The sequence below is a fragment of the Gambusia affinis genome, linkage group LG10, assembly GCF_019740435.1.
Source record: "Gambusia affinis linkage group LG10, SWU_Gaff_1.0, whole genome shotgun sequence".
Taxonomy (NCBI): Eukaryota; Metazoa; Chordata; class Actinopteri; order Cyprinodontiformes; family Poeciliidae; genus Gambusia; species Gambusia affinis.
In genome coordinates, this window is record NC_057877.1 from 22,291,577 (window position 1) to 22,305,439 (window position 13,863).

The following is a 13,863-nucleotide window of genomic DNA, read 5'->3' on the forward strand; positions in this document are numbered from 1 at the left end:
TGCTAAGATGTTCAGAGATTTATAAACTAACAGCAGCATTTAAGAGTCTAAGGTAAAGACTTTTATTTAAATGTTTTTTTTCTCTCTATTAGTGCATCTTATCTTTTGCCAGATGCCCACAAACACAAATCCAGTTCAACGCTCGGTGGAAACAAGGCGTTAGAAATTAATAAATGGTTCATGTCATCATTCTGGAACAAACGGTTATTGTTTTGACCCGATTCACATAAAAATACTGGGTTCTGGGGCTGCAGCTAGCAGTTAGTTTAGTAATTGGTTATTCTGTTTATTATGTTGACAATTAATCAGATAAAAAAAATTATATATTCTGCTTTTTTTTTTTATTTAAGCCTTTTTTTATGCAATATTAGAAATAGCCACATTGAAAATGCAAATAAAAATATAATTAATTTCCTTTTTACATAAGAAAATAAACATTTTATTGCCTAAAATGCAAGACTATGGCTTTCCTTTTGTGTACGTTTGATCATTTTTTGCAAAAATTGAGGAGCAAAATCTTTAGCTAAAAGAGCTTTTATAACGTCAACATGTGAGAAAGCTCAACACTTTCTGCTTGATTTAACATCAATACATGTAGAGCTGATCCTAATGTCTCTTTTTTTGGATTATCCAATTAATAATTGATGTTGTAAATAAAAAAAAGTTGCTTTATTTTAAATAATTAGCTTTTATCTTTTACAGAATTTAACCAGGTGGCGCTAAAACTATACCACTTGGGGAATTTTTGAACACATTTACTGACATCACAAATCCAAAATGTACATATTATTTGCACAGTTTTTGCTTAATTACTGAGAATGCTGTTCTTTAAATAAAGAGATTTTTTGAGTCTCTACACTCCAGTTAGCGATTAATCGATTACTAATTTATTTGACGATTATTTTAATAAACAAATAATCGTGATTAATCATTTCAGCCCTACATTTTTTTTTTTTTCAAGGTTTTGAAGCAAACTGCAACTATCTTGAATATAATTCACCTGATGGTAAACAGCATTAATTGGTTGTGTAATCTTTTAACCTGTTCATTATTCTCCTGTGTGTGTGTGAACCAGGAACCCCTGTGAACCGTATTCCCATCATGGCCAAGCAGGTCCTGGACCTCTACATGCTCTACAAGCTGGTGACGGAGAAAGGCGGCTTGGTGGAGGTCATCAACAAGAAACTGTGGAGGGAGATTACCAAGGGACTAAACCTGCCTACCTCAATCACCAGTGCAGCCTTCACCCTCCGCACACAGTCAGTGCACGTTTCTGTTTCCTCTCACAGTTACCCGCCTGCGCTGTTGTTGTGTTTGGCACATTTGGATTTACCCTTCCAGTGATGACAAACGCAGCTAAGTCAGCTTTTCTTCATGACTAAACAGTGCCTTAACTGTCACACTTTTAATCCCTTAATCCCTGCTCTGTTCGGTGCTTCGCAGCGTCAGAGATGGCAGAGATCAAATGTCAACAGCCGCTTTGTTTTTCAAATTGACTCCTGTGTGTTGAAGTAATTTCCTGCAGTTGTTTCTGGTTGTTGCTCCCAGCTAGCATAAGATCATATCAGAGCTCATCCTGATCTGCTCTCCCAGGAAGGAGGCTTGTGTTGTTTCTCAGCTCTCAATCTCAGCTCTTGATCTTGATTTTAGTTCAGCCTGAAACTTTAATGTCCTTTATTGGGATTTTATGTGATAGAACAACACAAACTGGAGCGTAATGTTGATTTGGAAGGGAAATAATTCATGTTTTTTTCATTTCAATTTCTAAATAAAAATCAGTCAATAATTTCTGGGACAATTTGTCACCTACCAAATTTCTTATTGTGACAGGCATAGTTATAAGGTAATTCAAAGAAATAAATAGTGAATTTGAAGGGAAAAATATAATAAGCAAATTAATTGTACAAGCTCCTGGAATTAGTTGCTGAGATCGATGCTCTTTGAATTAAAAAAAAAAACAGGGACGATTATTCTGCCTTTTTAACATCTGGACCTTCTTAGACCTGGCATAGATGACCGAAAAGCATTGAAATTCCTCATTTTTAACTTTTACAACAGAAAATATTTTTAAAAAATCAACAACCAGCTTCATTCCACTACTTTGTGTTGCTCTTTGACATAAAATCCCCCAAAAAGTACATTGAATTTTGAAGTAATGCATCACTTAATGTTCATAAAAGAATCATTTACATCCATTAATTCCAGATACATGAAGTACCTGTACCCATATGAATGTGATAAGAGAGGTCTGAGCAACCCCAACGAGCTGCAGGCGGCCATCGACAGCAATCGGCGGGAAGGACGACGGCAGAGCTTCGGCAGCTCGCTCTTCACCTACTCCCCCAACGGGACGCCAACCATGCTGTCCTCACCAAAAGTCTCTACGCCAAATATGGGCTTGACGGTGGGAACCAACGGCGCCTCACTGACGCCCATGCAGAAGATTAAGAAAGGTAGAAACTCTTGGTTATAGGAAGTAAAACTTAAATGACTTGACTTCCTCCGATCATACAAGTAAACCTGACTTTGTTTCCTGTCCATCGGTATCTTTAGTTCTCTTTCAGTGACCCGTTTTTAAGCCAATCATTCACTGTTATTTTTAGCCACGATTGTTTGGTAAGCTATCTGTAGCATCGCACTTACGTGACGGCACATAAACGGTCATTTACATGCAGTACCTTGTGGACCACTAGGGGGAGCCTGTGGATTCACAGTTTGAGAAAGACGGGTTTCAATGTATTTGATTTTATTTTACGCTGATTTTCTTTGTGTCGGTCCAGAAGAGGAGGGAGGCCAGCAGCTGCCGGGGGTTGGGATTCCTCGTCTGGGTCCCATGCCCTGCCACTCGGTGGCCGCCGTGCAGGCGGCGGCGGCCCAGGCGGCTATGGCGGCTCAGGTGGCGGCTTTGGAGCAGCTGAGGGACAAACTGGAGGCGGGTGAGCCTCCGGAGAAGAAGATGGCTCTGCCTGCGGAGGAGCACCACCGGCTGCTGCAGAGAGCTCTACAGCACAACCTGCTGGCCATGACTGCTCAAATACCCATGAACATCCGCATCAACAACCAAGGTGCCGAACCTTCTGCAGTGTTTCCTCACAAGCAGAAATGATTTTTTTTAACTATGTAAATATATGCTACCAAAATAATTTACGAAATGACAGAATAATAATGGGAGAAATATTTGTTTTTATCAGTTTCTGGAAAGTCTGATGTTTATACAAACTCATGACAAAGACACTATTACAGTTTATTAAACAATATGTATAAACATTTTTGTTGATAATATTCTCATTGCTTACATTTTGAGTTAAATGTAGGCACAACAAGCATTTTACAAAATTAACATCTTGCATGTTTTTGTTCTTCAATTTGGATCTCAACTGCTTCTAAAAACAGCCCAGGCGCATAAAAATACACCCAGGAGTTTTCTGTCAATATTATAGTGTTTTTTAAATGAGCCGTTTCAAAAACCTCCTGAAGGGTTTGGTCATATTCAACAGGCTCTGAGCTGTTACCTAGCAACCCCACCAAAGTCCAACCCATTATCTAGCTACCCCAGCCGAGCTCCAGCTTGTTTGGTCCGCTGGTTTTATTGTTGTATGCTCTGTACAATGGCTGCTGGAAAAGACGAGTGTTTTGTTGTTGACTTACCATCCAGAAACCACTTGTTGAGTTCTTGTTGATTGTGCAGGAGGCTCTACTAATGCTTTTCAAAGATGTATGGCTGTATAATTGCGCATATGTTTGCAGCCATTTTGATGTGTGAATGTGAATGTTGAGTTGGGCGGCGTGGCCAGCAGCAGCTTATTTGGCTTTAAAGTGACAAGATGCCCTAAAACAGATCATTCTGTAAATTCTAAACAGACAGAACTCAGCAGAAAATCTGATAATCTGGATCATTTTGTTAAAAAAAAAAATGTAATGAACCTGCGACAGACTGGCGACCTGTCCAGGGTGAACCCCGCCTCTCGCCCGGAACGTTAGCTGGGGATTGGCACCAGCAACCCTCCCGACCCCATTAGGGATAAAGGGTGATTAGAAAATGGATGGATGGAAAATGCAATGAACATGTTTTGTATCGCCTTAGACTATCCTAACCTGTTGACGGAAGCATAATAGATCACCGATAAGACAATATAGTAAAAAAAAAATAAAAGTGAAAAATCTGTGTAATATGTAATTACATAATTGTCAGAATAATTGATAATTATCATTAGTTGTTAGTTGCAGCCCTAGTTAAAATGACCTTATTGACTTAAATGGTCATCTCGGAAAGAGTTTTATATCAAACGTAGATATAGATACACATCAGGTTATCTTTTTGTTTTTACTGCAGCACACCTTTGGCATTTTTTCCTCTCTTTCATTGTGTATGATTTCTAGATTTCACCCGTCTTCCCTCTGTGCTGCAGTTGCCATCTCAATACATTCTTGTCACCACAAACCGCAGCAGTAAGGAAAGCGCTAACAGCAGGCCTATATGTTGACCTGTTTAGCTTATAGGAGCAGCACGCATGCAGACATGCCTTACGTGTGTGTGTTTGTCTTTGTGGGGATTGTTATATGCAAGCGGCATCTTTGATCTTATAGCGAAGGTTCGTCTCGGTTTCTGGCTATCTGATGGAACACGCAAACTGTTTCTCAGTAAGCGATAAAACTTCACAGAAATGCTTTTATAGAGATGATTTAAAAACAGAAGAAAAAACAGATTGCACAAACTGTGTGTGTTTGCCAAGATAAATACTTGTGCACTCCACTCTATCTGTGTCTTTTGGGTGAGATTTTTAACACTGTTTGGACAAAAGATTATTATAAAAAAAATAACCTATTGTCTTCCTGGCAGATGGCAGGCAAGAGTCGGCTCTGAACCTCACCACAAACGGCACAAACAGCATCAGCATGTCGGTGGAGCTCAATGGAGTGGTATACACTGGTGAGTACCTCTGTGATGTTGTACAGGAAGTACAGCGCATCACTTCCTTCCTTTGTCATTACCCCCCCTCATAATTTGATATTGGGAGAAAATGTATATGTTGTCTTCTCTTTACCTTCACGATATTCAGACTGAAACCGGCATCAAGATAGTACATTTTTCCAGATCTCATTGGTATAAAACACATTTATTTTTGGCAACCTCTGCTAATGTATTATAGATTAATAACACAAAAGTTGTTGGTCATAAAAACAACAACAAAATGAAGATAAATCTCTTTTAAAAAACATTTTTAAATTGTTAACATTCCCTATACTAGAGGATCTCTCAAAAAACTGTTTATTGTTTTTTGTTGTATTTTTTAGTTTTGTCACATGTTCAATTAATGGAGAAACTTTAATTCTTCAAAAATCAGACGGAATATTTGTGTCATTATTTATAAACAGAATGCATCCTTTTCTTCCTGTACTCCACTTTCCAGACAAGACGTCAGGTGACAACTCCTTTTTTCTTTGCATGAAGTTAAGGTCCAGTACTCTTGATGCAAATGTGCACCATCAAGCCAACACTCACACATGATTAAACAAAGATGTAACCTAAACCTTTAAAATGAGATCACGCAACCCAAAGCTTTGTTTACGGCTTTCATTTATCACAGTATTAGAAATATTTTACCAAATCGCTGTTAAGACAACCACTTTTTATAAAAATGTCTATATATGTTTGTTTAAGGACAGGTGCCTTAGTTAGTTTTGTATGTTTTATAAATAACTAATTAACTAAACACGGCATATCTCTGGAGATATAATACTACAAACTAAAATCTTCATCAATTTATGTGCCCCAGAAATGTAGAAAACTATCAAAGCTGCTAATATAATATTAGTAACAAAGATGGCTGACGTTTGCTTGAAAATATTGTTTAAAGTTGAGATTAATTGATCTGAATTTGTGATTGAATTTAACACGGAGTCCCAATATGATTTTAAACAATCCTCAACAAATTTTCATCTTAATCCTGTTGATACTTTTATTCAAAGCCATTTGTGCTAGGCTAGGCTAACGCTAGGCTAGTGCTAGCCTGTTGCTTCCTTGAACAATCAATGAGTAACATATTTTAGTACAGTTTAACTTGTATCAAAATAATTAAATATATATATTATTTTTCTGCCACAAAATTTAACTTTCGTTTTAAAGGTCATCAAAGGAAAGCTAACAGTTTTTTTTAGACATCCTCAGGTTTAGGTGATGCTTACAATTTAAAAATGTTTCTAAAAAAGAAATTTATCTCAAGTTTGTTGTTGTTTTCACCTCCGACAACATTTGTGTCATTATTCCGAGATTTGAGGTTGCCGAAAATAAATGTTTTTTATATCAATGAAATCTGGAAAAAAATTACTATTTTGATGCCGTTCTGGAAATCAAACTGTGACGCAACAAAATGTACCCCTCTCTTTGAGAACTACTGGGGAAAGAAACAATGACCACTAATTATTTCCTTCATCCTGTCTCTTAGTATTCTCCAGATATATTAAAATATATCTAAAAATTCCTTTTACTTTTAGTTTTTCTTTAAAAGTAAACAGCTTTCTCTTTTTTTTCCTCTTACTGCCCATTTAGTCTCTATTTTTCAAAACCAAAAACATATTTCTATTTGAACACTTATGCTCCTCTATTCTGAAATCTGGCCTTTTGCAAACATAATGACTTTGACTAATTTTATTCAACATCATGACATCAGAATGACCTGAACTAATCGCTTATCCTGCAGAGGATGGTGCTGCAGTGTTAATCTGTGTCCAAATGCAACATTTATAATTAAATCTTTTATAACAAGAAATTGTTTATTGAGTTAAAATAATGCTCTATGAATAAATAATCTTTTCTACTTATCTTTTCAGTGCATGTTGGTAACTGTGTGTCAAACAACTGCCTCCATCAAAGACATCTAGAGTGATATTATGGATTTAAGTCTTTAAAAGCATAAAGTGTATAAGGTGCAAATTAAGCCCCTGGTTTCCTGTTTTTAGTGAAATATTACTCTTTTCTTCACTCATAAGTCTTGAAATCGGATTTAAATTGATGTGATGGATTTTAACAGTGATTGGTGGCTTTCCTTTTGCCCATTTTCCTGTCTAGGTGTCCTTTTTGCTCAGGCAGCAGCAGGGTCAGCTTCGTCCGGTGGGTCTGTGTCGTCCCTCTCCAACAAGTCTGTCAGCAGTCGTGTTGCTCCACAGCAGCAGCAGCAAAACACACCTACCTCAGCCTCCAGCAACCAGCTGTCTTAACAAACTTCCCCCCATTTTTTTTATTATTACCACGCTAAGAAAAGCCAAAAAGCAACCTAATTTTCTACATCATCTATGCCAAAAAGAAAAGAAGAGAAGAACCATCGTCAGTACAGAAAGACAAACTGAAACTCTGCTCACTTGAAGTACACTATCTCAGGTTTTCTCTCACAAACTCACCTCTTTTGTTCTTCATCGCCAAAAGGATTTTGAAAAGAAATAATCCCAACTGAGAGCCAGTATATGCTAAACCTTGTGCACAACCTGTGAATTATTTATTTCTGCATAAATGTACAGATTATTGGAGAACAGAGAAGATAATAACTAGGAAGGCTAACGCATTGTTTACACACACAAACACAGCTACTGACTGACAATGATATTATATCTTAAAGAGGAGAGATTTTTTTATTATTTTAACTTTTCATTGTCATTATTATCATTATTGCTATTCTCTTTATTGTGTGTTATTGTTTAAACCTTTAACAATCTTCTCACTGCAGGAAAAGTAATCTATATATTAAGAATTCTATGAAAAAAGAAGTATGAAAATCCTCTATTTCTAATCAGAAAAGCTTTAAAAGGTATGGGGTTTTTTTTCTCTTCAGGGCATAAAACATTGTGTGGCTGTGACCTCATGTTGTTGTAAAACCAGATAACCTTATAAACGTGGCAGCCCTGTGGGAGAACAGGTGCAGGTTTGGTCCTGATGGCAGTCTTAAGTGAAGCAGAAGAACCTGCAGGGATCTTCTCCTCACCCGCAGGACTGCTGCTGTATTATCGCTCTTATCCAGACTCCATGTGGCATCCTTTCTGCACGTTGCTGTTCGTCTGTCTGTGCGCTCGTTCTTCCAGAGGCGGCTGCGGCTCGTCCTGTATGTTTTCACGTGGCCAGTCAGACGTATGTTCGCCACGCTCCCAGAACGGCTCTCTGGAGCAGAACGGCACTCGGTTTAAGGTTCGTCGTTAGCTAAAATATCGCGTTATGATTTTTCTCAGGTGTCTCTTTGCTCTGTGTGATTTTTAGCTGTCTTTTATTACACTGGACAGAGCAATGCTTTCTACATTTTACCCTCTTGCCTCTTCAGGTCTGTGTCATGCTTCTGCCCCTTCAATCAGAAACAAAGCAATTTTCAGATTTGAGAGTTCACTCGATCCTTTTGCTTTCTTTGAAACTCACACCGACAATCATGTGGGCCTCAGGAGAAACCCGACAGGCATCTTCAGCTCTCCGTAATCTTGATTACAGACGCTTCTATGTTTTATTTTTTCCGTTCAGCCTCGTTTTCTGCATGTCGTTGTGCTTCTTCTGATCCAAGTGCTTCTTATCCTGCGCTGTGACCTGGATGTGGCCTTCTCCATCGACGTTACAGCAGCGAATGTTTTGTGATCCTCAGACTGAGCAGCCACTGCGGTTCGATCTGGACCTTTCTACGTGTTTGCTTGTGTCTTGTCGTCGGTGCGAACCCGGTCGGTTTTATGACAGAAGAGGCACGCCGTAGCAGCTAGCAGTGTCTCCGCATCTTGAAATGCGTCAATCGATTAGCTTTTTGAACTTGAACCTGCGTTTCCTCTCTGGGCTGTTGGAGATCGTTACTCAGCCCTAAATCAGGCTTTGTGCGCTGGTTCTGTTCTGAGGCCTTAACGCAGCGTGAGGCGACCAGAGAGTGAGCAGCTCCTCCGCCTAATCACTTTTTACTGTTCAGTCAAATATCACCAGATGGCTGTCAGGGCTTTGATTCCTGTACTCGCTTCTCTGTGGGAAATCACCACAAGCTGCTAAACAAACACTGGTCACTTTTCAAAAGCACTCTTCTAGCCAAATAAAGAACCCCTTTCATAAGAAATTGAAGGGGAAAAGAATTGAAATTTCACATTTTTATTGTATTTAAAGGAGCCTGATTTAAGCAAGATGTTTAAACTTAAGTCAGTTATATTTTAGTTTAACATTTGACGATTGAAACTTTCAATTTAATCAGTTTAGACAATCCTCAAGAGCATTTAGCATCATTTTTAAAACGTTTCGACCCAGTCGTTCAGAATGGGTCCAAAGTTGAGAACATGAGAAAAACAAACACAGAGCAGTCAGGAATGAATCACAAAATCTGACTTCATTATTGGAAAGCATTATTGTTTTGTCCACCAAATGCAAAACAGATATAGCAAAACTCACAGTTTGTGTTTGGGTTCATAAAATTAATATTGAAACAGAGATTTATCCAGTGAGGTGGAGGAAGTTTGGAAAAACATTGTCTGGTTGCTTTAAATGTAGAGCCATGCCTGCCTGCAAGTCACCAAAACGGAAAAGAAACCCTAAAATCTTGACAACATAACGTTTGATTTTTTTACTCCAATTCTGACCTGCATTGTTACCCTGCACTGCCATTCCTCCAAGCAGCTCAGTCACCAAAATGCTTTACGTTCACAGGCCATGCAAGCCTCACTTTTCTCCACATAACAGAGTTTAATACTCTACAGTAATGTAGCTTTCAGCACATTAACACCTGAGGACTCTCTGTAAGAGTCTGTCTACAGTTAGTTTATTTTATATATCCTCTTTAAATACAGATAGAAAGGGCAATAGTCACTCACGTTTTATACTTTTAAGATTTTTAGGGTGTTTGGCTTTAAAATATAATATATGTAATTAAAAGGAAACGTTCCCTTATATAATACACTTACTATTTGTCTTTAACTCTCTTCCTCTGGTAAAATGTCTAAAGTTTATTAAAAGTAGTATTTAATCAAATATATGTAAAATTTTAATTAATTGTCAAAGACTCGGACCCTTTTGGTGTCACTTGTGGCGATTTTGTGACTCCAAGTTGCCCCTTTTTGTCTGCAGTTCTGCTTTCAAATGTATTAATTATTAATTGTATATATGGGGATTTTTAGATAATTAGTTGCCAGTTTGACATTTTTAAAAAAATAGTCCAGACACATTTAAACCCAAAGGAAGCAGGAAAATATGGATTACTAAATAACCATCTGCTCCTTTACACCCTTATCAACTTAAAATAAAATAAAATAATATAAATGGTTAAAAAAAAAATGCTCCACTGTTATTTATTTTATAAAAATGTGACCCGTTTCTTTAAAAAAGGCACAAATTAGGCTTTCCAGCAGAGATGGTTGCTGCAAATGGACTCTTTCTGTATTTTTAAGGCTCTGACAAATTAAATTATCTTTTTAAAAAGGAGCCTCGGGTCAAACGGAAACTATTCGTTTTCTAATTTGATTTGAATCTCCACAAACGTCCAAGGACCCATTCATTAAAGCTGGCGTAAACATTTTAGAAAAAGAATTTATTGCAGAAAAAATACAAAATAAAAGGAGTTAAAAAATAATGATCAAAAAGTAGATTTTTAATGAAAAATACTTCTAACTTGTCTATTTAGATCCATGTAAAAAGCATCTATTTTAGTTTAAGACCAAAAACCTTGTGGGGAAAATCGATGGGATATTTTGTCCTCCTAACCGTTTCTGCTGTGATAAATAAATAAGTTTCATCCGTCTGAATCCTCACAGAAAGCAAAGTTGTTGTTTTTTTACAGATGCCACGTTGCTGACAATCAAAAAAAAAAAGAAAGAAAAAAACCAGCCAAGGCTTTGGCTGAATGTTTGCGAGGGGGGAAGGAAAACTAAATTCAATCAATCTGGATCTAAAGGATCAACATTGCCTTTTTAGATTTCACCCTTTGACCTTTCAGCTCCCAGGGCAGCAGTAAAGCAGCTGCCCCCCCAGCCAGTCGATCCATGTTTATTGCATATCTATTGACTGCTTCTGAGGGATATTTGCATTTGAACAGTGTAGGCTCTGCAGCTCCTTTATCTTTTGGCGCATGGCAGTATTTTCAGGGAGAGTTGGCGTTTTTATTCAGTTTTTACTTTGTTTTTATTGCGTGGTTGCGACAATCAGGAGACAATTTTAAGGCAACACTGTATACCTCTAAAGGAAACAAAAATAAAAAACTTAAAAAAGCTCTCGTACATCCCTTCAACCACAAGCCAAGCCCCGTTTCTACCTCAAGGACCTCAGCTTCTCATCGACGATTCCTGTCGTTCAAGCAGAAAAAACCTCATCAAAATGTTTTTTCTTGCTTCACAAAGACCATTAAAGAGATTGTAATAACCGCAGACAATCAGATTACTGCTTAGATGTGACTCTCTCCTTTAATCAATAACCATTTTTAGTCATGCAAGGAGAGCAGATTTGCTTTCAAGCCTTAAACCCTTTGTGGCAAGAGCGCCCCCCAGTGGCAGGTTTTATTACAACGCACAATCAGCTTTCTAAATGAATATATCTCATTTACCTCAACGGCGACACAAACTTTGAGTATATCCTCATATATTCCGAGTGTTTCAAGTGTGTTTATGTAGAAATGTGTGAAGGATCATTATGAAACACTACCACAGAAAAATCTCAAACTCTTACACAGGCAGTCGCTCTTCTTCCAGCTGTCTGGGTATTTTTACAGGAACCAGGCGTCCTGTTTTAGTGTAGCTGTGATCAAACTGGAGCCAAATTGTAGCAAAAATAAATAAATAAACACGTTGGTTTAAAATGAGTAGCACACAAAACAAAACTAGTTTTTTGTTTTTTATTTTCCACTCGGGAAGCTTTCAGGTGGTTCCTGTCATCCTTTCTCCGTCGTCACTAGTTTTGCTCTGGTAGTTTGTTGGTGTCGATGCTTAATTCTGCTTTTTTTTTATGCTGTTGCACAAACTGGAACGTCCTTCTCAGCAAATCCACTTTGTTAAATCCAAGATCCTGGTCTCTTGCTCACAGATGTTGGTGAAATAGAGCTGCTTTTCATCCTACCAAAGCTGTAGGGTTTTTTTAAATAAATCAAACTATAGATCCTCAGCGTCTTGTTTGGAAATGACGTCCTGTTCCCACTCGTTGCTGCCGAGCTGGAACATTTTACGGGTTGAGGTGGGTTCAGGGCTTTTGGACTGGACTCCATCACTGATTTGACCTCCATCAGGTTGGACTGTGGGCAGGGAAAACCATCACAAGAAAATAAAAAACAACAAGATGCCTTCTGCTGTGACAATTATATGAATTAATCTGTATTTCTAAGATTTGTTTAATAGATTATTTCTAATAGATGGCTTACTTAGGGCTATGGATTATATCATGTTTATATTGTTTGTTTGCTGTTTTTTTTTGTTGCTCTTTTTGGCATGCTTTTAGAAACCGAGGCACACAGAGATTACTTCTAGAGCAGTTTTATGAATCCAGCGATGATTATGTTGATAATAATTAATGTGATTATTGTAGAGAAGAGTGTGTGTGAGTGAGTGAAAGAGTGAGTGATCTTCGGGTGTCTTTGAGCATCTTCAGTTCGGAAACAAGGCGTGTCTGTTCTGTCTTACAACTTCTCAGGAAAATCTACCTCTACCTCCAGTTTGATGCATTTTTTTTTTTTTTTTACCGTTTGGACTCATGTTATTGATCAGTGGGAAGAGAGCGCGAGGACGAACATCAGGGTCTGAACAGATTCAACATGAGCTGCTGGTAATCCTCAGCTCCGGTGTCTTCTCAGCCGTTACTCCCAGGCTCATTTGGACGCCTCCTTATACGTCCGCCTTCTTTCCTTTTTTTTTTTTTTTTTGCTGTTACACGTTCGTAACTCTTCTGCTGTTCAGTCTGATTGAGCTCCAACAACAGGAAGCCTCCAGATGAACAGCTAACTACTACGAGTACTACAACAAGTACCACTTCCTGTACCACTGTTAGTATGGCGAGTCCGTTTGTGGATCTTCCTGTCTGCTCTCATGATGTGTGCTATCCCCCGCCCCAGACACACACACACACACTTTTTCCCCCTCCTTTTTTGTTTTTCTATAAATGATTACCGTCTTTTGATGAATGGGATGTTTCCCGGTAACCACAGCAACAGTGGAGTGGCTGCAGGGAGTGCAACTGTTTTGTTTTGTTGTTGTTGTTTTTTTTTTCATTATTTTTCTGAAAGGGTGGAGAGCAATTCTTGCCTATTTAGTCAATATTTGTTTGTGTGAATACTTTTATTTGAATCTGAAATTAATAAAATATCACAATTCTTAAATGTTACAAAGTTGTGGGTGTTATTTACTTATTGTCCTGATTTCCAACAGAAGTTTGATTCTTAGTCTTTATATCAACGACAAACTCCTGCACAGTGGCAAAAGTAATCTCATTTTTGGACCTTTTTACTTTTTAAATTATAATTTTAATGTATTGGGGGATTTTCTATGATAAACCAACACAAAGTGGCAGATTGGAAGAAAAATGGCAGCGAACACTGTTTTAATTTTGCTGATAGTAAAGATCCTTCTTCCCTACAACATCATCATCCACATTAAATGTCCCTTTTGGGTCAAAATAGTATTTTTTTTCATTGAATTTAATTATCCAGCCTGTCAGTTTACAGGAAAATAAATTATATTTTTAGGTGCTTCTACTAATCTTACGAAACATGGAGAACCAACATTTAGTTTTATCAGAACAAGAATCCAGAGAAGCCCACAGAATAAGTTTTTATTATGTGAATTTGCTAGCAGCTTTTATAGATAGCAGTTTATAAATTCAACTTATTCTTGTTCTTATTAAACATGGGGAATCAATGTGTAGTTTTATTACCTTTTTGTCTTTCTTTCGGT

General features: G+C 37.7%; 1 protein-coding gene across 3 annotated transcripts in view; it reads left to right on the plus strand.

Annotated features, from left to right (window-relative positions):
* arid3a (AT rich interactive domain 3A (BRIGHT-like)) overlaps positions 1–13,294 on the plus strand; it is a 70,615-nt gene extending 57,321 nt beyond the window's left edge. For 2 of the 3 annotated variants that reach the window (XM_044130408.1, XM_044130409.1), the window contains exons 5-9: positions 1,076–1,259; positions 2,206–2,453; positions 2,781–3,065; positions 4,841–4,930; positions 7,070–13,294. In XM_044130408.1, coding sequence (XP_043986343.1) covers positions 1,076–1,259; positions 2,206–2,453; positions 2,781–3,065; positions 4,841–4,930; positions 7,070–7,218 — 956 coding nt within the window. In that variant the 3' untranslated portion in view covers positions 7,219–13,294. The remainder of the gene's footprint in view (positions 1–1,075; positions 1,260–2,205; positions 2,454–2,780; positions 3,066–4,840; positions 4,931–7,069) is intronic. The other variant, XM_044130410.1, reaches the window with a different exon arrangement.
* Positions 13,295–13,863: the final 569 nt, after the last annotated feature.